This window comes from Bradysia coprophila, unplaced genomic scaffold (assembly GCF_014529535.1).
Source record: "Bradysia coprophila strain Holo2 unplaced genomic scaffold, BU_Bcop_v1 contig_151, whole genome shotgun sequence".
NCBI lineage: Eukaryota > Metazoa > Arthropoda > Insecta > Diptera > Sciaridae > Bradysia > Bradysia coprophila.
Window position 1 is genome coordinate 2,671,217 of NW_023503423.1, and position 24,682 is coordinate 2,695,898.

At 38.4% G+C, this 24,682-nt stretch overlaps 2 protein-coding genes across 5 annotated transcripts; one reads left to right on the top strand and one right to left on the bottom strand.

The window, feature by feature from the left end:
- The first annotated feature begins 1,849 nt into the window (after positions 1–1,849).
- Positions 1,850–13,889, top strand: LOC119074411 (phosphatidylinositol 4-kinase type 2-alpha). Of its 4 annotated transcripts, none has more exons than XM_037180538.1 (10): positions 1,850–1,922; positions 1,995–2,414; positions 5,574–5,699; positions 8,007–8,125; positions 10,842–10,972; positions 11,036–11,231; positions 11,312–11,677; positions 11,745–11,972; positions 13,307–13,446; positions 13,531–13,889. In XM_037180538.1, exons 2-10 carry the CDS (start codon positions 2,093–2,095, stop codon positions 13,607–13,609), a joined length of 1,707 nt encoding a protein of 568 aa, XP_037036433.1. In that variant the 5' UTR covers positions 1,850–1,922; positions 1,995–2,092; the 3' UTR covers positions 13,610–13,889. The 4 variants fall into 4 exon arrangements, with proteins under 4 accessions (XP_037036433.1, XP_037036436.1, XP_037036434.1 ...); XM_037180539.1 differs by having other exon boundaries at positions 1,865–1,940; positions 2,030–2,414; XM_037180541.1 differs by lacking the exon at positions 5,574–5,699 and having other exon boundaries at positions 1,852–1,922.
- Positions 13,890–18,557: 4,668 nt separating this feature from the next.
- Positions 18,558–20,281, bottom strand: LOC119074417 (juvenile hormone acid O-methyltransferase-like). The gene is made up of 3 exons (XM_037180546.1): positions 20,077–20,281; positions 19,517–20,026; positions 18,558–19,452 (listed from the first exon to the last, which is right to left on the bottom strand). Exons 1-3 carry the CDS (start codon positions 20,210–20,212, stop codon positions 19,259–19,261), a joined length of 840 nt encoding a protein of 279 aa, XP_037036441.1. The 5' UTR covers positions 20,213–20,281; the 3' UTR covers positions 18,558–19,258.
- Between the last annotated feature and the right edge of the window lie 4,401 nt (positions 20,282–24,682).

Consider the following 24,682-nt stretch of genomic DNA (forward strand, 5'->3'; position numbering starts at 1 on the left):
ATTTGAGTGATTAGAGCACTGATTCACAGATAGTGGTAACAAGTCGACCATTTCTGAAAAAAATCAGCTGTCAAATTGAAAACCACAGATTTTTTTAAAATACTTCCGAATTGAAAACTGCAATTTTGAAGACAAATATCTCAAATAATACGAAAGTAACTTGCAAATAGATTCTTTTACGTTAACTTTGACACCGATGCAAACGTATTTCCACAGTCTGTTTCCTCGAATCATCGTAGTCAAAAATTTTAATTATTTTGTAAACAACAGACCAATTTTGGAAATAGTCAGCCATTTTTGACATTTCATTCGTTGTATGGAAAATTCCCAGATGTTACCTCTATCCGTCGAAACGGCGTCCCAGCCGTCATCTTAGCAACTCTCTGCTGATGACAAGTCGCCATCATTGATATTTGCGTTATTGGCGATAACAATTTCCACAATCTGTTCGAGAAATAGGTTTGTTCCAAGGATATTTGAACTGTCAAAACGTCATCCATGGCGCCATAACCAAAAGATTATTTAATAAATCATTTTCGACGTGTCAAAAATCACTTTTACCCTACGATGGAACAAACCTATACGTACCATGACAGGCATCTGATCCGTTTGATGCATATTCGATAAAAAAAACCCTGCAACAAAATATATTTTTTGACAGTTTCCCATGTGTCCGATTAATCGCTGGAGCTATCACATGAGTTTTCCATCGCTTTGTTCATTCTGTCAAATTCTGACAAATTAAAATGAAATCATCTTGCATTGATGGCTCTGCCACAGAAACGTCACAATATTGGCAAAAATTTGAAATTAATCCAACTTTTTTCCAAATATGAGCAAGTGGAAAATCCGCCATTTGTCCTTTTTTGCTATTAAACTATACGCCAGGCTCCACCTTTTGGGTGGGTCAGCGCCTGACAGATTTTCTAAATCAATTCATGCGACTGTTATCATAGAAATATCATAAAATCGAGGGGTCACGCACTTCTTCAAATTTAATCCATTTAATACATTTAATCCAAGAAACACATGGGATTAAATGAATTTAAATCCATTTAATCCCGAGTGCGTCACCCCTCGCATAAAATAGAATAGATAATCTTCAAGGTACGTTTAGAAGTAACCTTACTTAAGTTTCGTTCACATTCAAAATAATTGCTGCTTGCCAACTTTCGGCACCCTGGACTTTACTTAAATAGTCGTGGAATGCCTCCAAATAAATTTCTAAAAATCTAGAATTCAGTTTTGGATTTTTAGAAATTTTTTTGGAGGCATTCCTCGACTATTTAAGTAAAGTCCAGGGTGCCGAAAGTTTGCAAGCCGCAATTATTTTGAATGTGTTAAATGTTTCGTTCATTCATTCATTTGTATAGAGTGTTATGATGAAAGAGAAAGAAATATTTTGACAAGTACCCCAAGACAAGTTATAATAGACTGGTCTTCGGTCCTGTCGCTCTCAACGTAACATGTTGAAAGAGAAAGCAATATTTTGACAAGTACCCCAAGGCAAGTTATAATTAACTAGTCTTCGGTTCTCTCGCTCTGATCATAACAGTCTATTAGATTTTTTTTAACGTGGATGGCATTTCAAACGACCTTGAATATGGTCTATTGATTTCTCATAAATTGCGCATCTTTTTATTTTATTCAAAACAACTACCAGGAAATCTTTCAAAAAATACTTTTCAGAATCACTCGAGTTATCAAGTTATATGTCCTCCGGTTTGTACTAGATGGTTTATGCTTTCATTGCTTTTTTGTTCCGTTTTATGCTTTCAAAAATAATAAATTTTTAAAGTGTACGAATAGTTGAACACAGCCACCGAATGAATGAATCAGCAGTGAAATTTGGATCCGCATCCAACTTCAGTGCCGATAAATATGTCAATAAGTTTTCAGTGATTTTAGGTGATTATCATAAAGTGGGTTTGCAACAAAATGTAATAGAACATTTTGGCAAAATAAAAATTATTTGTTTTGGAACGTTTTCACAGTGAAATACAGAGACACATCGCCAATTCATTTTCCGACGTAAATGATCTATTGTGCAGATCGAAAACATCAACAATAACCCACACACACAGTGTTCCTCATGACTACGGACGAACCACTAGTGCAATTGGATTTCAATGTACCCAATGAACAGATAAAACCATCCAAAGAATTGAATTCGATTCCAGACAAAGACGAAAATCAACTCGACAATCAAGAACCAGACCATCCGACGAACGGTGCGTTTCTATCGGATGATCGACACAGTTTAATTTCATTGTCCAGTTCATCGACCACCGAGGACGTTTGTTTGGTGCCCGAAGTGGGTTTTGATAATATCAATCTGGATAGTGGAGATCGTGAATCGCAGCCTCTGTTGGGGGCTCGCGATCAACCGGATTTTGCATACAACAGCTTCCCAGGTATGTATTGGCTGGTGATTTTATCGATTAGTCCGACAAAAGTGTCACAATTTATGCCCCATTTCATTTACGTGTTCAAATCGCTCCTATTTTGTTTAACTGACCAACAGACTGGAGCGTTGATGCGTGGTATTTTGCATGAACGTCATTCTAATACCAAAAAAATTGCTCTTATCTTATCTCTGGTTCTTCTGCTGGATGTGTTTGTCGAAACAACATTTTCATTATCGTTGAACGTTACGCTGAACGGGACTAAAAACTCAATAGGTACACCCATCAGCTAAACCTTTGTAATTGCTAAAAATTCGCAAATTTTCCCAAAAATCAAAATTCAATTTCACTTCACGTCAATAAGTTTCAAAGTCTCTTGCATTATACAAAAGTCGCATAAACACACAAACGTCTTCATCGTCGTGATTCGGAAGTCTTACAAGTGTGTGTGTGTATTGGTTTGTGTGACTAATCGACGTCGATTGTTTGACCTTCCCCATGTGTGTTTTTGTTGAAAATATGTATCGGAAGAAACGACACGATGGTCGATTAATCATCGTTCGTTACTGAGAAATGAGAATGTTGTTCGGTTGTTTATCTGTTTGTTGTGATCATGCTTGGTTAGCTGTTTCAGCTGAAATTTCCGAATTTTATTAAAGGCTGCGATCCACAGTTTTCAAGGCAATTTCATAGCAGTTGTCTCTTGAATTACGTGCATCATTTTGCAAACAGTGACTGTTCGGTTGGTGCACTCAAACTACCATTATAATACTAGAATCAGGTCGGGTTCGGGTAACCCAAAATTTTCTTTAAATTTTGACATTTCTAGTGTCAAATTTCGGGGTAACGGAACCCGACCATTCTAAAAATTTCAGGATCGTGTCAAACCTGAAAATGAAACTTCAGGAGTCCCAAATCTGAAATTTCACTTTCCCAAATTGGGACGAACCGATTCAGGTTCGGGTTGATCCTTAAATCGAAAATTCCAGTTCAAGTTCAGGTCGAGCGTTGAGTTACGGTTGGAAATCAAAAATTTCACGTTCACGTCAAGTTAGGGTTGAACCTGAAATTTTGGTTTAGGTTCAGGTTGAAATCCGGTTCGGGACAACCTGAAGTGAAACAAGCCATCCCAAACCTGTTCCCTTACACATACAAACCGCAGATATTGTAAACCTTAAGAAGATCACATAAACACGGGAATATCGGGACAATTTTCGCAAGACATGCAAGCACAAGATGCTTTCTTTCTTAACTCCATTTTAACATTTCATTGGGTTTCTTAGCCGAACAAAAAGTCCTGATTCCCTCCATATTGTAATAGTAATCATCTGAGTGATCGACAAATTAAAAAAAGTGACGGATCGCTCTGATCAGTACCTTCACTGAAATTTCGTTGTCATGCCTTGGGGCGAAAATAGCTACTTTCGTCCCGCTAAAGAATGTAAATCAACTTTCGCCAACATCGACAGGAAATAGTTATTTGTTTACTGAGGGAAGAAATAGGAAAATCTAACAAGATCGAAATTGTTGGAAATTCTCATTTTCTTCACTTGGACCCAGTCTTTTTCAAATGTGCGTGGTGTGATTAACCGTTTTTGTCCACGATACAAACACATCAATTTGTTACACCATTTTTCGAAACAAAAACAAATGTGACAGTTCGGAGAAAGAAATTCTATTTTCTTTCAAGTCTAAACAAGAGGCGATAAAATAGGTATTTTCTCCATCATAGCTGTCATCAGACAAGGCGTCAACAATACTTCATTTTCTAATGTCTCTTTGAGTGAAGAAAATAAGGTTTTGCACTCCGCACATAAGAAATAGTTATTTATTCAACAAGGGAAGAAAATCTGAAAATTGCATTTCAAGTGTTGTTCGAGGCAATGAATATACAAACCAGGTATGGTCTGTTCATAGAAACCGGAGGACATAGCGATTTTAGAACACACTCACCTCTTATGAGAGGTGAGTTTGTTTATATGAAATCGCTATGTCCTCCGCTACAAACAAAGTTTGACATTCGACCATTGTTGACATGCATTGGCTCGAGGGCCACAAGTCACTCTTCCCGAAGTTTCAACAAAGTGTAGAAAATACGTATTTTTTCGCCTGCGTTGTGAAATGTTTTGTCATAACTCGGTAAAAGTGTCTCTTCGGCACGGTTCGGGGGTGCAACACTGCATACTCGCCAATGTTACGTAAATAGTAGGCAAGCTTTTTTTGGGGTAGGGAGGGGCAGTCACCTCGAAAGGGGCTTACGTGGTCCGGAGGGCTAAAATATTGGACACGTATTTTTTCTTAGAATTTTAAAAAATATTTTAGGCACCTAGAAAAAGGCATTCATTCATATATACGAACACGTTGGTTAGAGCAGTAAAAAAGATATGCACAATATATCTGTACTGCTCTAACCAACGTGTTCGTATATATGAATGAATGCCTTTTTCTAGGTGCCTAAAATATTTTTTAAAATTCTAAAAAAAAATACGTGTCCAATATTTTAGCCCTCCGGACCACGTAAGCCCTTTTCGAGGTGACTGCCCCTCCCTACCACAAAAAAAGCTTGCCTAGTAAATAGCTATTGGTTTTCTAGTGATAGACACCACCTTCGAGGTGAGTTTCTATTTTCACAAATGCCATTGCAATTGAAGCTACATAGCAGTGCAGGTGTTTCACCTAATTGCGCGAAAACGATTCTATTTTTTGCAACACCACCGTAGTAGTCGTAGCATAGTTTTTTTTTCGGTAGCTACGTCGTCGCTTCATAAACTATACATAACGTACGTTATTCAACACGTCATTTGTTTTCATTTTGGCTCACAAAAAAAAAAAATTATTTTCACAATCAAACATCAGTTTCATTCAAAGTGTCGCTAAAGGTACTTCCACCACGTACAGTTCGGTGTGAAATTAAAATTTTCTTTGTTACCCAGTCACACTTGTGTCGATAGTTTTGTTTCCACTGGTTTTTGCCAAGCGAATTAACATTGTAAATGACCTGCTGTTTGATTCCGTTTCATTTTGTTGTTTTTTTCGTGTACTAAACTCATTGAATTTGTGTGATAAACGACAACGAGTCCATCATCACAATTGTCGAACATTCAAATGTTTTAAATTTTGTTCGAAAAATGGACAAACTCAGTCAGCATTTAAACTTTCGTGATACAGATGAGCATCATTGGCACACAATTGATGCGGGAGATGAGATACTTGCCGATCCTCATGACGCTAACACCGACGATCGAAGTGTTGCATCGAAACATATGCCCTTTTACAATGCGGAATTGTTCGAAGGTATGCCATGCACGAAATGATTTTTGAACGAAAATCGGTCAGTGATTGTCGTTAGTGTTACTAACAAATTTGAAAGAATGTCCGATCTGTGGACGTATGAGAGGTATTTTATGGGGAAAACAAACCGATTAGCAAATCTTTTACACCTAAACGGTAGGCATTTTTAGATACATGCCGCGTTGTTCACGAACCATATTAACAGCTGTGCACACATACAATATTCATTCAACAAAATACGGTTTTGCATTGAACACGTTACAAACGACCTTAGGAATTCAAATTGTTTTTTTCTTCTCGTTCGATATAAATCTGCGTGTCTAGTAACGTTTTGCCAACACATTTCTAACAGAGATGTGAGACATTATTGACTCTGACCAATATTAACCAATGCCTATCAATGTAGTAGAATACGTCACTGTTCGGAACTTTTTATTTTGCCAAATGTGTCATTTGCCTCGAGGCGAAGGCGAGGGATGTAACCACGTCAAATACGTAAATACAAAGTTCCAACCAATTACGTAAGTTATTTTACTCACTAAGCCCCGGGAAATAAGTTCTTAGCACTGATGTCAATGAATTAATGACTCATTTACCGGGGGCTTATTGAGTAAAATACTTTCACATGCGTCGAAAACCGTACTTTTCATGTTTCAAGCCATACTTTCGACGCCCTCAGCATGTAAAATCCATTACATAACTCGGTATAAAAATGAAAAGTCTCGTTTTCGTGTGTGTATTGACCTCGGCTACGCCTCGGATCAACAAAATTCACACGAAAACTGTACTTTTCATCTTTTTGACCCTAGTCATGTACAGCTTCGTGAATTGTCCAAAATTTTCGCGGAAAAACATTTACGAGAAAATTTGTGAAGATTTCAAAAAATATCTTCTGACAGCCCTGAGATTGAAGAAAGCTTGTTCGATTTTAGACTTTTTTGTCGTTCTTGACTTAATCGTTTTGGTTATGAAATAGCTATTTTGCTAACTAGTGAGTAAATGGGGTTGTTTTGCGCACACGATATATTGCCGAACTCGTTTCGCTCGTATCGGCAATTTCACAACTAGTGCGCAAAACAACCCCATTTAATACTAAATTTTAGTCAAAAAATTAGTTTTCATACTACACATAGATGAAGGACATACAATACCAATGGAATCTGTGCGTTAATATTAGATTAGCGCACGGACCTGTCATTGTGTCATATTATGTCATGCCTGTCATGTGTACTACAATATATCTACTGCAACGGATCTGTCAGTGTGTAAATTTACTCCATTTAGATACTGAGACAGGGGTAACAATTATGAATATTTTGACATTACAGTTGACAAAATAGTTTTCTCATGACCATAATTTCGAACTGGGATACTTTTCGACACTGGACTGGTATAAAATAAACAAAATTTTGACAGTTCACTGCTTTAATAAATTGTCATTTTCCTAGCAGAATTCGAAAATTGCATTTTTCTTGTTAAACTCGCTTCCGGCTTGTATTAGTTTATTATCTCGCAAGAAACGACTTTACTTCGTTACTTGTATCGACGATATAGCTCATACTGGAGTTAAGCTTGCATTCATGTGTTATGTACTGTACTCAATTGGGTGAAGGATCGGATCCGGTCCGTGTTGGCCTGGCCTGAATCGAATTCGAACTGAAACCTGAACTAAAATTTCGGGTTCGAGTTGACTAGAATTAGTATTTAACGTTGAAGGGTTAGCAGTGCCAAGAAATAGATTTAAAAAAAAAACAAACTAAGTGCGCATGCGCATGCATAGTAGTCTAGAAACCCAATTTTTTGCCGAATATTGTCATTGATAATCTTGGCTACGTATACACAGTGTGTACACTCGTTTCGAAAGAAGGCAAACGTACCAAGACAACAAGAAAGTTGTAGACTCGAGCCTACAAGTAAATTTCCCCCTAAAATACTATCGTTATGCATTGCTGAAATATGTCTTGTAATGCTGGTGTTAATTGCAACGAAAATCCACTTTAGTTCTGTTGACCTCTTTTATTATACCCACCATAAGTTTAAAATACGTTCTACACAAATGGCATGTCGTTTAGATAATACAATGTACGCAAATATGTAAATTGGAACAGTACCGACCAATTGTTGCTAGAAATCGAGGCTAGAACTCACACACAAAAAAAAGCTAAATTGTGATAAGAGTCGAATCGAAAACAAACAAAAAATATTTTAATCGCAAAACGACTAACTGTGAACGTTTTAAATTATGTGAATGCTTGAAATGCACTTTTAATTTGAATTCCAATTGATTTCGACACATTTTTTTCCCCGTAGATGACCCTCAATTTACCGAACTGGTGTCACAGGCTGATCTAGCTATTGAGCATGGAATTTATCCGGAACGAATTTACCAGGGTAGCAGCGGTTCGTACTTTGTTAAGAATTTGTCAACGGTAAGTGTACATCGGAGACATTTTATAGTTGATTTATCAATCTCTAATAGTCATTATGCTAATTGTTGTGCAACGGGGACGTTGGAAATTTTACATTCACGTTGTACTAACCTAAAGATTCAATTCGATGTTAGCAAACAGCAAAAATGGAAATGAATTCTCGGGAATTTTCAACTGATTGAGTGAACGTTGAGAATTTGGAAGTTAATTCAACAGTTTTAACGGAATATCGTCGATGGCTATTCATAGGTTAAGCTCGAGTATTTTGTCTGAAAAATGGAATTGAGGTCACCACTCACCATTAACACCCTGGACCATTTGGCACCCTGGACTTTACTTAAATAGTCGTGGAATGCCTCCAAATAAATTTCTAAATTTCTAGAATTCAGTTTTGGATTTTTTTAAATTTATTTGGAGACATTCCTCGACTATTTAAGTAAAGTCCAGGGTGCCGAAAGTTGGCCAGCCGCAATTCATTTCATTGTGTTAAGGGTAATAATCGGTGTTACGATTAAGTGAAGCCAATCGTGTTGTTTTTCGCACTAGATGATTTAAGGCTGACAAAACGGTCTGAAGGCGAGGGTGGGCAATTTCGTTGTGAAAGGGAAATGTTCACTTATTTCCTGCAGATTTCAGAATGAACGTCATTTCAGCACTAGTGTCGTAAAGTACCCTATTTCGGTACTGAAATGAAAAACGAAAAGTTAACTTTGACCTGGGAGCAAGAATGGGAGCAAACCACCTCGTAGACCATTATTTTACTATTTTCGTAATTTATTATGATTCCTTCCACTTGAAGTGTACGGGAGATGAACGTGAAAGGTTTTTTATTTGTATGTGGTGCCCTTGTTTCATCAATAAGAACGTTTTGCACTAAGTGACAAATATCTTCAATGATCTCAAATTTTCCACAAATTTTATTCTATTTCCTAGAGCTCGTCGAAACCTTTCCAAAGCGCTGCAGCGCCATTTAAGTGGTCCAATTTTATCATTTTTCCAACGCTTCGAGCACCTTTCCAACGGTAGAGATTCAAAAACTTTTTGAGAGAAACGTCCTAGCTTCATTTCTTCATATGAATCCGGAACGAGTTAAACCAAACCAAACTTCATCCTATTTCCTAGTACTCGATTAAAACTAGAAATAGGATAATATTTGATTGCGCGATGGTCTCGCAAATTTCCTGCAAACTATTGATTTCGTTTCTTTCAAAACATATCTTTTCTACCGATTTTAACATGTGATTGCTCGTTGGAAAGGGCGATGAGTTCTGGGAAATAGGATGCTGTTTGATCATTTTAATTGCGCTGCATAAAACGGTACAATAACAGATAAATTTGAGGGGAAATATCCTCAAATTTCATCTAAAAATGGTTCAATTTCATAAAAATTAGTGTTCTTCGCAAATAGGTCGAGGAGGGATTCTTTTGAAAAACAGCCTACCGAAATCGGACGCATTTTCTATTGGAATTTTTTATATGTGCCTAGAAAGGTATTCGCCCCGAGAAGCCAAAACCATTTACAAAAAAATTCTTCGAAGTTTGTGTGGCTGGTGAAAGGTGATCAAATACCGAAAACTTGCACTTTTCTTACAAAAATTTCTCCAGTTACGCGAGCCGTACAGGGTCGTGTGGGGTGTCATTAGAAAGGTAATCACATGTACTATTGAGCCGAATAGGGACTTATTGGGTTTAAAATTCATTGACACTGAAATTTGTGCAGTTGAAGTTTTCAACCGAAGACTTACACTGCCCTTACGGAAATTTCTCGAGGTACACAAAACGTACATGGTCGTGTGGGGTATCATTTGACAGGTAATTTAATGTGCTTTTGGGCCAAATAGGGTCTTATGAAGTTTGGATGCATCTATGATGAAATATGTACACCTAACCATTTCAACTTCTATTTCATCGCAGATGCATCCAAACCACATAAGACCCTATTTGGCCCAAAAGCACATTAAATTACCTGTCAAATGATACCCCACACGACCATGTACGTTTTGTGTACCTCGAGAAATTTCTACAAAGTTACAGCGCTGAGGGAAGCGTCACGAAAAATCAGAAAATTCGTTCTAGAGTGATGCATTTAGTGCAAACAGGGACATGCTTAGTTTGATATATTCCAGTGAAACCACATACAAATAAAAATACCTTTCACGTTCAGCTGCACTAAAAAATTCTCCAAAAGGTGGTTTTCTTGGTCCATTACCGCGGCTCACTGCGAAAAACATTTTCTTTGCTCCAAAAAGTACTTTTCTGTACGAGGAAACCACCGAAATTAGTCAATCTCAAAGTTGGTGTACGACGCCTTTCCTTCCTTTCAAAATGTATGTCAAACAAAATTAGCCTTTCTCCAGGCACTAACCCTTCGCCTCCATACGCCTTGTCATCAAGAAAATTTAAATTTTTGGGCTTTTTACAATCGAATTGCTTGCCAGATAAGTGTAAGGTAGAATGAAGTGAAATCTTTCCGGCAACGCTCCGCTGCTGCCTCTCCCTTCCTTCGAATTAGAATTAGAATAGAAAATATTTTGGTCGTTCGATTTGCGACTTGTGAGACAACTTTAATCGCATAAGTTTACAAAATCACCGATCACCGATCGTTATACAGATAATGTTATTCCATTCATGACCACACGAAGCTAGCAACATAGGAGAAGACGGAACCGAGAGTCAGACACACTTTTCTTGACTTAAAATTATTATTTTTTTCCAGAAAGTGATAGCTGTTTTCAAGCCAAAAGATGAAGAGCCGTATGGTCGACTGAATCCGAAATGGATGAAATGGATGCACAAACTGTGCTGTCCGTGCTGTTTTGGCCGTTCATGTTTAATACCGAATCAAGGGTAACGAAATTGAGCTCAACATTTTTCGCGTCGAAATAACTTTTCATTCTGTCGCACCATCAGATACTTATCGGAAGCGGGTGCTAGCTTAGTAGACCAAAAGTTAAAATTGAATGTGGTGCCAAAGACGCGGGTCGTACGATTGGTATCGGAAACGTTTAATTATCCTAGAATAGCGCGGCAAAAGGCCAAATTAAAGAAAACGATTAAGGAGCACTATCCAGCAGCTAGATTCAATCGCATGAGCTTACCACCAAAGGTATGTGATGACGCAGCAAATTCACATGTATGTGAGAGACTCGCGACGATAAACATTTCCCATTTCTTTCGCCGTCACAGAAAGGATCATTTCAAGTGTTCGTCAACGGATTCAAAGACGCTGACTACTGGCTCCGACGCTTCGAACAAGAACCACTACCGCCTAAGTTAAATTATAATTTCCAATTACAATTCGAACGATTAGTTGTGCTGGATTACATCATACGAAACACGGACCGAGGGAACGACAATTGGCTGATCAAATACGATCAACCGAAAATCGTCAACACTCCGACGAATAGGTCGCGACAACAAATGGAAGACGATGAGGGTATCCAGTCGTTCAGCAATAAGAGTTCGGACAGTGCGATTAGTATGCATTCGGAAAGGGACACAATTGATCAAGCGGGTAGCAGTAGCAATGTCATGGCCAACGGATTCGAAAAGGTTAGATTTGCATAATCGTCCGGGAATTCAGTGGACATTTTTCATGTTGTTGTTGTCGTTGTTCCAGGATTGGGATTTAATAGAAATGCCGACAATAGAAATCGCTGCAATTGACAATGGTTTAGCCTTTCCATTCAAGCATCCGGATTCTTGGCGAGCGTATCCATATCATTGGGCCTGGTTGCCGCAAGCAAAAATTCCATTCAGCAAGGATATTAAAGATCAAATTTTGCCGTTGCTCTCTGATCAGAATTTCGTTGAGGAATTGTGCATCGAATTGTACGAACTGTTTAAGGTAAGTTTGACCACGGATAATGCGTGTCTGAGGCTCCATAGATCCAGCAGATCTGGACGGTGATTCAGGGAAATATTTTTTAGTGACCCATGAAGGAACATACTTCCATGCTACCTTCAAGTGGATTGATGTCCGTTAGCGGAGACTATCAAAAATGTTAAATTTACACTGAAAATCTCGGCATGACGTCAACTATTGATTTTTCGACCATTCAACCTTGCCCTGACTCGTTTTGAGTCTTTTTCAAATTTCCTCCGCCCTTTCTTAAAAAGACGAGTCGATGGAAACTAAATTCAAAGATTGATGGAGTACCGCGTGATCAACGTTTCCACAACAAATTATTTTTCATTTTAATGTTGTCACCAAATCGACTGAGTCATCAACGTCTCCTCCTAAAACAACCTACAACCTGGAAAGTTTCAGGGTTACAGGGCTGACGAAGGTGTTGAAATATTGAAAAAAGAAAAATCGAGCCGGCGATATTGTTCACGTCATTGTTGCACCGCTTGTATTCAAAAGTTCCGTTCAAACCCTGTGTCGATCAAGCAGTACGACTGCTCACACTCTCTTTTAAGTAACAAAAAAATAAACGCAAAACCGAAGGTTTGACAGGACGTGAAACCTGAGTTATTGAGATCATGTTCAGAGTCTTGGCACTAAGATGTCACCTGAACTGAAACAATTTCATGTCTCAAGTCATATCAGGCCAAGTTCAAGTTGCGAACGGTATGGCTGATTGGTTACGTACTTGCCTTCCACTAAAATGATCCGAATTCGATTCCCGTGTCACCCAGTTCCACATGGAATTTTTCTGGCGATTATATCGCATACGTAACGTCCTAAGGTTCATAATTTGAATAGTTGCAGTGTGTTTGGGAGCTGCAACGAGTTACGCGTTGAATGACTCGTATGACGTAACCCAAATACGATGAATTTGGGTGCATATGTCGAGCCTATATTTAGGATATCTATCCATCAAGCACCTAACTTTACTTCGAGAGTATTTGCATATTTTGAGGCGTGGTTCACGTTAATCCGGTGGTTCAGACTGTACTAGTTATTGGTCTTAAAAGGCTTTTAGTGACTTCTCTAAACCATAGATTTATTCTCGAGATTAGGAGTGGTGGTGCTGTCATTTTTAAACATGTCCATGTGATTCTAGGGTGCCACCATGTCACCTCTCAAGTATAACTCTGTACTCTAAACGAACAAATCCAATAATCAGGTTGAACTGAGACTGAAGGGAAACCAGATGCAACCTGATCTGTTCCGAGCTTCACCTCCAGAGTCGCATCAATTTGCATTAATGTTTCATTTTTCAAATCCAAAAACAGCAAGACAAAGGATTCGATAAAGGGCTGTTCGAGCGGCAAATGTCCGTAATGCGAGGACAAATACTAAATTTAACGCAAGCACTGAAAGACAGCAAAAGTCCCGTTCAATTGGTACAAATGCCAGCCGTCATCGTTGAAAAGTACGTCGAATTTTCGCCATTTTCTTTTTCGATTTTTTCGGTTGATTTCTCTTGACTAACTTTGTTTGTTTTGTTCGCATCTAGGTCTAGAACATCATCGAATCGATTGTTTTCGTTAACTCAGCGCTTCCAAAGCAAGAGTCCATTCTTTTCCTGGTGTTGACAACGCCCTGCATATCTATTTTATTCGAACGGCATATTGAACAACCAACATTACCATTCTCGTGTTTCGTAATTTCCAAAATAAAAAGAAAGAAAGAAAAAAAATTCTAGTTCAAGGTGTAGACTAAGATAAAGAAAATTATTATATTTAGCAATTTACCAATCGCAGTAGAGTTGGAAGTGGTCGATGGGACAAGATCGACGCTGATTTTATTTCTGTTTGTCTCGTTCATTTTTCGCATCTTTTTTTTGTTGTAATTTTGGTTGAATTTTATGTTTGAGGAAAAGTAAAATTCGGAACTATGAACGAGTATCAGACGGCATTCGATTTAGCAGAGCCATAGGAGAAGATGAGCATAGGAAGATTCAGTTTTTTTGTAAAAATATTTTCTTCTTCTCAACGGGCGCGAACTCATTTTATTTCTTCATTCACTAACTGAACACGTGTATCTTATTATTATATATATTTGCTGTTACCAATATATATACTTATCTGTTAAGTTATTATAAAGAAAAGAGAGAAAGAGAAAGAAGAAGAAAATTAAATTATTCTAAAAAGATTCTACTGTACATAAACAACAGAAAAATATAATCACTGGAAATGTAAGAACTATTTGCATCTCAATGATCGTGTTTGTGTTTTCAATGAACTTACGCACCCTGGAGTAGTAAGTAGTTAGTTTACTACCGGCCCCATTACATTGCATATTACATAGAAATTTGAGACCTATGAAAATGATCGAATGTTGTCTTTCCTGTATACCCAACAGAGGGATTCTTTTGAAAAACGACGTGCCGAAATCGGACCCATTTTCCAGTGGACTAGTTTATATGTGCCTCAATAGGTATTGGTCCCTAGAAGCCAAAAATATTTTTTTGAAAATTCATGGATGCTTGTGTGGATAGCGAGAGCTGATCGAAAACTGAAAACATGCACTTTTCATCTGGAAATTTCTGCGGCTACAGGAAACGTACAAGGTCCTGTGAGGTGTCATTAGCAAGATTTAGTAGGCTGTGCGAGTAAGACGGACGTGGAAATTTTTGCTAAAGAAAATCTTTTAACGACTTTTTGAAACCTGAAAAAACCTGAAGGAATTTTTTCTATTTTCTTACAAAAGACTTCGATTCGCTTTCCGCTGTACTCACCTGTTGTCATCATATCATTTTAATTCCTGATTCATGTGAGGGATTCTTTTGAAAAACAGCCTACGGAAATCGGACGCATTTTCCAATGGACTTTTTTATATGTGCCTAGAAAGCACTCCGGCCCTAGAAGCCAAAACCACTTACAAAAAAATTCTTCGAAGCTTGTGTGACTGGTGAAAGGTGATCAAAAACCGAACAAACAGAGGGATTCTCTTGAAAAACAGCCTTCCGAAATCGGGTTTGTTTTCTAGTGGAACTTTTTATAGGTACCTAGAAAGGACTTCGACCCTAGAAGCCAAAACCACTCTCAAAAAAATTCTTCGGAGCTTTTATGGCTGGTTAAAGGTGATCGAAAGCCGAAAATTTGCACTTTTCTTACCAAAATTTCTCCAGGTACCCAAGCCGTATAGGGTCGTGTGGGGTGTCATTAGAAAGGTAATCACATGTACTATTGAGCCGAATTGAGACTCATTGGTTTTAAAATTAATCCACACTGAAATATGTGCAGTTGAAGTTTTCAACAGAAAATTTGCACTTTTCTTACCAATATTTCTCCAGTTACACGAGCCGTACATGGTGGTGTGGGGTATCATTTGAAAGGTAATTTTATAAATAGGGTCTTATGGGGGTTTGAAAGCATCTACGATGAAATTTGAGAAGTTGAAATGTTTAAGTGCCCATATTTCATCGCATATACATCCAAACTCCATAAGATTTATTTGGCCCAAAAGCACATAAAATTACCTTTCAAATGATACCCCACACCCCAATGTACGGCTCGTGTAACTAGAGAAATATTGGTAAGAAAAGTGCAAGTTTTCGGTTGAAAACTTCAACTGCACATATTTCAGTGTGGATTAATTTTAAAACCAATGAGTCTCTATTCGGCTCAATAGTACATGTGATTACCTTTCTAATGACACCCCACACGACCCTATACGGCTTGTGTACCTGGAGAAATTTTGGTAAGAAAAGTGCAAATTTTCGGCTTTCGATCACCTTTCACCGGTTACACAAGCTTCGAAGAATTTTTTTGAGAGTGGTTTCGGCTTCTAGGGTCGAAGTCCTTTCTAGGTACCTTTAAAAAATTCCACTAGAAAACACACCCGATTTCGGTAGGCTGTTTTTCAAGAGAATCCCTCTGTTTGTTTCCCACTCATTTTGTTATCTTTACGGTTTTCTAGTTTTTCAATTAATTGTCGATCTTGATTGCAAAGACAGATTTTCCCGATTTCCGTTCCTTTACGCGCTTCTTTTCTCCTTTTCAATATTTCTTCCTGCGGAAAAATCTATGTGAAAATCAACTTTCAAACACAACTTTGTGATACTCGCAAGTTGCAAGCGCACTCGTGTGTTTTTGAGCAACTTTCGCCGACAACTGTTTTTCGACGAGTGCAGTTGTACAGTTCGCTTTAGGCTCGGATATACAAACTGTACACTTGTCAAAGAGACAGTTACCGAAGCTTGTTCCTTCAAAACAACACACTCAGTGCCGGACTGGCTCAAAAAAGCCCTTCGGGCGTTGTATGAAGAAATTTTTCAAAAGACCATTCGTTGCCATTTCTTCATACAAAAATCAAAAGGCCCTTCGGGAATCGCCCGAACGCCCATAGGGCCAGTCCGGTACTGAACACACTTCCAGATCAAGAGGTACTCTAAGTAGGGCACTGGTAGTTTGTTGCACACATGCAGAACACTGCAAAAAAAACCTAAATAGCAGCTGTGACTACGATCAAATTTGCTTGGAGTTCTATCATAAAATTGTTACCTCATGTAATGAATTACTTTCACTGCATCCAACGTAACCTACTATTTAAAAAAAAAATCTTGAGCTCAGTTCAAAGGTACATTCATTGAGATCTGGAGATATTTCCATAAGAAAAGTGCATGTTTTAGGTTTTCGATTACATCCTCACTAGCCACACAAGAGTCGGGATATTTTTTTTTTAAATGGTTTTAGCTATACCTTCCTTATAAAAGACGTCCGATTTCGGTAGACTGTTTTTCAAAAGAATTCATCTTTACATTCCCGATAATTTCTCGTCATTGAACAATTATTCGATGCAGCAAAAAATCAACCGTGCTGTAATTTCTTGCAAACTAAATACTAAATGACGTAGATAGGAAGATAGATAGGGCGTTCAGAGGTTATGCAAAATCAGTCCTCAATGCTGCATATTTAATCAAATGTTTACAGAAAATTATTGAAATCATTTGCAATTAGTGTACCAGCTAGTCAGTTTGTGGGATTGCTAAACGAACGAAGTCAAAATGAAGTTACATTTCTCGATTCTATTGTGCACCATTTCAATTTCCCTCCTAAGTGTAACTGCTGAAGAGGATACTCTACCTTCAAATATGGACGAACTGGTGGAATGTGCTGGACCGTATTTGAAAAGCAAAGGTAAAATAGAGTACAGCAATCCTTCGGCCGACGAATCGTCAAACTGCCCTTCCATCATACAAACGGACTTACGTTCAGCACGACAACAATACGAGGCATCAACAAAGAAACACTTGCCCAACGAATCAGCCTGTCTACTGAGAGAGTTCGACAAACACGAAGCGGCCGATTTTATTTTGAAAGTTTTGTTCTATCGACACATCAAATCGTTATCCGAATCTGAAAGGAATACTCATTCAGTCAACATTGCGAATGAAGGTCAAACGTTGAAGAGGACATTCGCTACTGCTTGTGGAATAGAAGAACATGCCTACGATGAGTACATGAGAAAAGATCTTGAGGATAAACAGGCGAGTCAGCGGGTGACTGCTGAAAAAGATGTATGATTGAACAATGAACATTGAACAGTGTACTGGAAAGGATAGAGAGACAAAAACTGTTATTTGTGAACTAAGGGAAAACTGACGTCTGCTCATGTCAACCGAGATTTTTACTACCGAGTGCTAAACGGTTTTTTAGTGTGCATAAAAACCATTTATCACCGAGTTGAATACTCGAGAAAAAACTTGGAAATTTCTTTTTTTCGGGTGACTTGTGGCAATCCGATTTTGATCGTCTGGATTTTCTAGGGTAGCCCTCTCGTTTCTAATAAAAAGCGGAATTATTTAGCAAAAGTAATTATTTTTTATTCGAACGTGTCAATCATTCTTCTTCTTTTTCAGCCTGTTTCTATCCACTGCTGGATGTAGGCCTCTCCAACTTCTTTCCATTTCGTACGATCCATTGCCATTTGCTGCCAGTTTGTACCTGCAATATTCTTAATTCCGTTTGTCCATCTCTCTGGTGGTCTACCTATAGCTCGTCTTTTATATGGTCGCCAGTTCATGATCTTTTTGGTCCAACGTTCGTCTGTCCTTCTTGCAATATGTCCCTCCCAGCTCCATTTCAGAGATGCTATTCTTTCCATGACATCAACGACCCTGGTTTGTTGTCGAATCCAATTGATTCGTCATTCTGTCTCTGAGTGTTATTCCAAGCATACTCCGTTCCATGGATCTTTGTGTCACTCTCAATTTCTCTTCGGATGCTTTCGTTAAAGTTAAAGTCAATCATTGTTGCAGGACAAAGAATATTCCATTTGCAAACGAATATATGATTTTCATGCGCGCGTTGGATTTTGCCTTATTTTCTCCTATCCATGAGAAAATTGCAATTTCTTTACAACTGGTCAAATGACATTTCTAATGCCGCTAATGCCTCACGTGAGGAGAAAGTAAAACTTTTCTCATTCGAACTGTCACTTTGTTCATGTTTTCAAAAAAGGTATGGCGAATTGATGACTTCTTTGAATAATTTGCGATGCTTATGGGGTTTATAGTGATAGAACGAATATCGATGGTTATGATATTGTACTTTTTATTTCTTTGATATGACAGCGTAACGTAAAACTTGAAAAGCTTGAAATACGTCATATTTTCTGATTTTGGAAGTTGCTGTGGGTTGGTTATATAACATTGGGAAATCTAGATTCTGTATTTCGTTGCGAGTCACGTGCGTATATCTGGCAAAACGGCATAAAGTACAAAATCTAGATTCTCATTTCGTTAGATGGAGTGAAGAGTGAAATTCGACATGTCTTCTGATTTGGAACTTATTGTGGTTTGTAATTTGTTCCACAAGAATTTGAACAAATGAAAAATGACAAATAAATGAAAATCTAGATTTTTATTTTTTGATTTTTTGTTATGCACGCGATCACAACAACAATGATTTCACTAAAATAAACAATCTGGATTTTCATTTGCTAAGCAAATGTTGCGTGGAATCATTTACAAACCACAATAGCTCCCACATCAAAAAAAACGTCGAATTTGACTTTTCTCTCCCGAGAGAATTACAAACTCCCAAAATCGAAACAGTCGTTTCATCAACGCACTCCAAGAACAGGCAAAGGAACAGATTTTATTAGCGTCTTATTTTGTATGAAACGTCCCACCAACATAAAAAAAATGAATTTATGGAGTACTGCGTCGTGTCGGCCCCTTATTTAAATTTTGTTCTTTTGCCTGTTCTTCGAGTGTGTTGGTTGCATTAATCTTTTTACTTTTGTGCGAATACTATCACAGTTTTATAAGCAACAAATATATTCACGTCCTGCCCGGCCTTAAAATTTTCCACTTCCACCCCAGGATCGGGTTTAACGCCCAATGCGACCATGACAAAATCGTCCAGATATTCTTCCTGCCTTTCCACTGGTATTCGGCTGAAGAAAGAAATGACTGGTGCATATGCTCCTTGGAACAGGAATATGGACGTTGATTCAATAAATTATTTTGATTTGTTAGACGAGAATTTTACTTTTAAACAGTTGAACATCGTGATAAGCGTACCACTTTCGCCTTTCATCCACTATGTACGAGCTAAATCCAGCATTTTTGACATGTTTTCTGATCATACTCGCGGGATCGACTCGACGGTAATACGGTGATATGAAGTCGTCAATGTCCTCCATATATTCGGACCACTTCGGGTACGTCTCCTTGTACACATCGAAAGCAACATACTCGCATATGAAGTGTAAAAAACAATTACCACCCGGCCCAAGCAAATTATAGACGTTCTGTATTGCCTGCCTTTGATCAGGAACCAAATGAAAGCAAAACAACGAAATGATGTGATCGAATGCACCATATGCATGCTTGAACTCGCTGATGTCAGCTCCAATATCCAGCTTCTTGAACGATGTCTTTGGTATTGGATAATTTTTCGTCGCGTAGTCAACCATGTTGTCACAGATATCGATGCCGACCAGTTGCGAAAAGGTCGGAGGCAATTTGGGTAAAATCAGGTCGCAGGTAACATTACCACCTGAGAGTTAACGTAACATATTATCTGGCATTGAACGACACTTTAAATACCTGCACAGCCGATATCCAGCACAGAATCTTTGCCGTCTGAACGCCAATTGAATTTGGGAGCGAACTCTTCAATGAGCTGTGCACGGTTGTCACCACGTAAAGCTTTTGAAAGCTTGTATGCGTCAGGATCATCCATTTAAGTTTTGGTAAGTTTAAGTTAACGAAAGTGTTGACTGCTACAATTACTCAAACACACTGAGCTCATATTGCTACCTATCTTTTATGCTCATTACTTTTTAATTTTTACTAGACTAGAAGGGGAAATTGCGACTCAACAAAATAGTGTTATCAACTCCTACTGAGTCGTTCCACGAGAATATGTAATATTGAATACCGCTAGTGTTTCGCGTAAATGAATGAATGGTTCATTGGGCTTATAGACGTTCTTTATGCTCACCTTAGCATTTTGTCGAGGGGGACCGCACTGAAAAGAGTTGCATAGAGTTGCAATCTGAAGAAAAGAGTTGCAAAAGAGTCGCAAAAATAAAGAGTTGAAAAAGAGTTGCGTGCCAAAAAAAAAGAGTTGCGAAAGAGTTGCATGCCGAAATAAAGAGTTGCACGAGGAAAAAGAGTTGCAAAAAGAGTTCTGTAATTCGTAATAGTATGTTAAATACTTGGCTTGCACGAGTTTGAATGTGTGTATCAGTATATTTACTAGTCTAAATGTTCGTCAAGCGAGTGTAGCGATGAGGTACGAGTGTAGTGATTTTGGGTTTTATGGCCCAAAATTTCCATGTCAGCTGGACATTCCTCACTTGTGCATTTAAGAGATCAGCACTGTCAACGTGGGTTATGTCAAATGAGATGTCGCTGGAAAGCTGAAACTACCAGTAAAACAAAAACTCTTTAACTCTCGGCATTTTACCTAGAGAATTCCCACCTGTACGTGCAACATTCTGAAAATCGAGATTTTGAAACTTAACAAGGGAGTATCCGTCACCCTGACTTCTCTCCAATCTTACACTATTCCCCAATATTCTCCGATGGTCCTTGGGCAGCCTATATAGAATTTCTTAGGACACTCTTTTGACTGAGAATATGTAAAAACATCCAAAGTACACGAGGGCTTAACTCAGGGCCTATTTTGTTCATCGACGAATTTACGAACCACCACTCGTTCAGTAATCGGCACAGGCAACTATTACTTTGGGCGTTACAAAGGAAATTGAATGGATCACAGTTACCGTCCGAAACGAGTACGAAAGTCAAACTGCAGTTTTTACGATTTTCTTGACCATTTTGGCGTTACAGTTTTAACCGAGTTTTCCAGAGTGGTTTGTGATTTCCGTGCGTAGCTGAATGGTTTATTTTGCTGTGGACGCGAGTGTGCAGTCGCAGCCTGGATTTTCCGTTTTAGTGAGTTGATTTTGGTTTGATTTTTTGAATGGATTTCTTTGATTGGTTGTGTTTTTGAATGAGTTTTTGCTGTGCTCTGTTGTGTGAGTCTCAAAGCAGCTTTCCGCTTATCATCCGTTTTCCATCAGCGATGGCAATTTTTCAGTAAAATCGTCAGAGGGATTTTTTTGAAAGTGGACCAGGCTCCGTCGGAGCTATTTTTTTGCGACGGTTTGTTCATATGCCCAGATAGCCCTTGGTCCCAATAGTCCAAAACCGCAGTCGTTTAATTTTCATGTTTGCATCTTGGCTGGTGGTGAAGGTGCAAAAGTCGAAAAAGGGTGCTTTTTATACGTGATTTACTGCCGCTGCAGACGATGGACACACATATGTGGCGGCTCGTTTGATAGGTACTGTCCAGGAGACCCGGGGCAAAGACAGATATCAAATGTGTACTCAAGCACTATTCAAAAATAACGAAAAGTATGTATCAGTCAAAGGCGGGAAATTTTGATGAGCTTTATTAGGTGATATTTTGTACCTGGTGACTGTTGTTGTACAGATCAGTGGTTGCCCTGATAGAGGCTTAACCCAGCTCTACAATTATACCTCAATTGCCATAGAAGTGAAAGGTTTCAGGTTACTTTTTTGGGTATAAAGCAAATGTCTTCCTACACTCGAAAGCAAAATATTGATTTTAGAAAAATACACGAACTATGCTGTTTTTGATGTCTGCATCCAATGATCTAACCATAAACATTCTCCAGGTGCGAGATATCACCTTTTGAAGTTCATCAAAATTTACGGCCTTTGACTGACACAATATTTTTGTTATTTTCAAACAATGGCACAGAACATGTAAGATATCTATGCTTGCCCCGGTTCTCCTGGACAGTACCTATCCAACGAGCCGCCACACATGTGTGTCCATTGTCTGTAGCGGCAGTAAATCACGTATATCACCAGCCAAGACGCAAACATGAAAATTAAACGACTGTGGTTTTGGACTATTGGGACCAAGGGCTATCTGGGCATATGAACAAACCGTCGCAAAAAAAAAGCTCCGACGGAGCCTGGTCCACTTTCAAAAAAATCCCTCTCAACTACTTGTTCAACGTTCCGATTTTACGCTGTCTTGTGAACGAATGTGATGGAAGGAACTGAAGATGAGCTGTTCTGTACTGTTCTGTGACCACCATCACATTCGGAGGTCGAAACAGCGTCTTTGCCTCAAGTTTATTCACTAAACGTGAACCATGGGAAAGGGAAAAGCAAAAAGCTTTGTTTGTTCTTGAAATTTTGTCTTTTATTTTAGCTTTTCTTCTATAGGCATTTCAGCTGGGAGGTTATTTAAGGAATTCCAAACGTCCTGGATAAGGACGCAACGATTTGATCTACACGGGATCTTCAGTAAATAATATAAGGCAAAGGAGCGTTTTGTTTTACTGTCTCGTCTGTGCTTTCCCAGTCCGAGCAACACGTATATGTGGGTAGCCCGTTGCCAAGTTGTAACGTAAAAAATGCAGCCTTCAAATGATCCCAATAATTGTATATAGTGTTTAAGGAGAGCGATTTTTGATCACTTTGTTTAAACTGGTCTCGGGGTCACACGCCAAAATGAGAGAAATCACATACAAATAAAAACTGAGCTCAACTCTCAATTTCTTTTTTCATTGATGAATATTTGACAGCTGACCCCGAGACCAATTAAATTTAACTGGTTTTCGCTCTCCTTAAACACTGTATAATTCGTCTAAGCCACAATCAACCATTCGTACGACTCGAAGTGGGCGTCAAGTGAAGGCACCGTCACGGTATGGACATTAATGTGATTTTTCCTTATCTTTTAAAATCTCGGGGACAGTGTTAGGCTGAAAAAAAACGAGGCATTCAAAACATGTTTTGGTCCTTGTTTTCATGACGAAATTGTCGCAACTGTCAAATAAAGTTAGAAATTTCTCTATCGAAAATTACGATTGCTGCATTTGTCAATGAAAACAAGGACCAAAACACGTTTTCAATGTCTCGTTTGTTTTCAGCATTTAAGAATTTGGAGCTTTTATTGGAGCCATTATCAATCGAAGGAGCTTTTGGAAAAGAAATTCATTCGACTAAAGCCGTTCATACGAGAAGCAACACTTTCCCAATAAATACAACTTTTTGTCCATTTTTCATAAATTGTTGTTTGAAACCTGCTCTGAAATTTCGAACAGAGATGTTGACCTCCGTTCGATATTCTCCTGGCATCAGTCTGATATACCTTCTTCGGTAATATCGTCTCTGCACAGACACTAATAGTGTGTCCACCTAAGTAGTGCATTCTTATCCTTTGAGCCAGATATGTTATTAACGAGCTACTTGGTAACTTACTATCGAATGATACCTCGAATGCCACATATTGTGCTGAAACGAGAAGGGTGAAACATTTGCATGGAGTGTCCTAAACCAACGTGTTATCACATTATTGCGTTAATTGCGACACTAAAACTATTTTTCTTCTATGTCAGTTCACTGATTGCAAAAAAGAACGGAGCTCGTGATGTTAGAACGTGATTTCGTGGTTGTAAGCTCACCTTTCATATATTTCTGACCTTTTAATCTGACATTCAACCATTGCTCAACCTTGGAACAGTTCCTGTTACATAAATAACGTAAATAAACAACCAGTCTAATGTAGACTTGTTTATGAGATAATAGTTGATAATAGTGTAGAACGAATAGTGCGTAAAACATCAAATTCATTATTTATGCTCATCGAACATCGGTAGCATGAAGCTAACTTCATTAGAATACTGAGGAGGCAAATCATTGGCGTGAATATTAGATGTGTCTACTTTCTGCAGTAAAGTGAGGAGACAAGCAATTCTTTCCAATATCATTATCATTGTGAAACTCTTAGATTATCAGGTATATCGTCGTGTGAAACGAATTATCGTCCAACAATTATGAATTCGAATTTACTTGTTCGTCATATTCACAGTGGTATCGGAGAATCTGCCACACGGTGCCAAAAGAACGCACTTTTAAAGTACGTAAAAGGTGAGCTCGCGCACGCACGTTTATTGCTGCAAATGATTTTTGGCCATATTGTTAGCTTAATGACTTCTTTTTCAAAATTTTGGTATCGAAAAATCGTGTGCGAGTTCATCTTTTACGTAGTTGAAAAATGCGTTGTTTTAGCAACGTGTGCCAAATTTCCCCACGCCCTTTACCTTCAATATATCTTGGTCTATACCTCGATAATGACACCTTAAGAATTTCGGTTGCCTTA

Coding starts and splice junctions, on each gene's coding strand:
- LOC119074417 (XM_037180546.1), bottom strand. CDS start 20,212: ATGGATGATCCTGACGCATACAAGCTTTCAAAAGCTTTACGTGGTGAC. Junction 20,027..20,076: donor GCTGGATATCGGCTGTGCAG/GTATTTAAAGTG, acceptor GTTAACTCTCAG/GTGGTAATGTTACCTGCGAC. Junction 19,453..19,516: donor CGATGTTCAACTGTTTAAAA/GTAAAATTCTCG, acceptor TCCTGTTCCAAG/GAGCATATGCACCAGTCATT.
- LOC119074411 (XM_037180538.1), top strand. CDS start 2,093: ATGACTACGGACGAACCACTAGTGCAATTGGATTTCAATGTACCCAAT. Junction 11,973..13,306: donor AATTGTACGAACTGTTTAAG/GTAAGTTTGACC, acceptor ATCCAAAAACAG/CAAGACAAAGGATTCGATAA. Junction 13,447..13,530: donor CCAGCCGTCATCGTTGAAAA/GTACGTCGAATT, acceptor GTTCGCATCTAG/GTCTAGAACATCATCGAATC.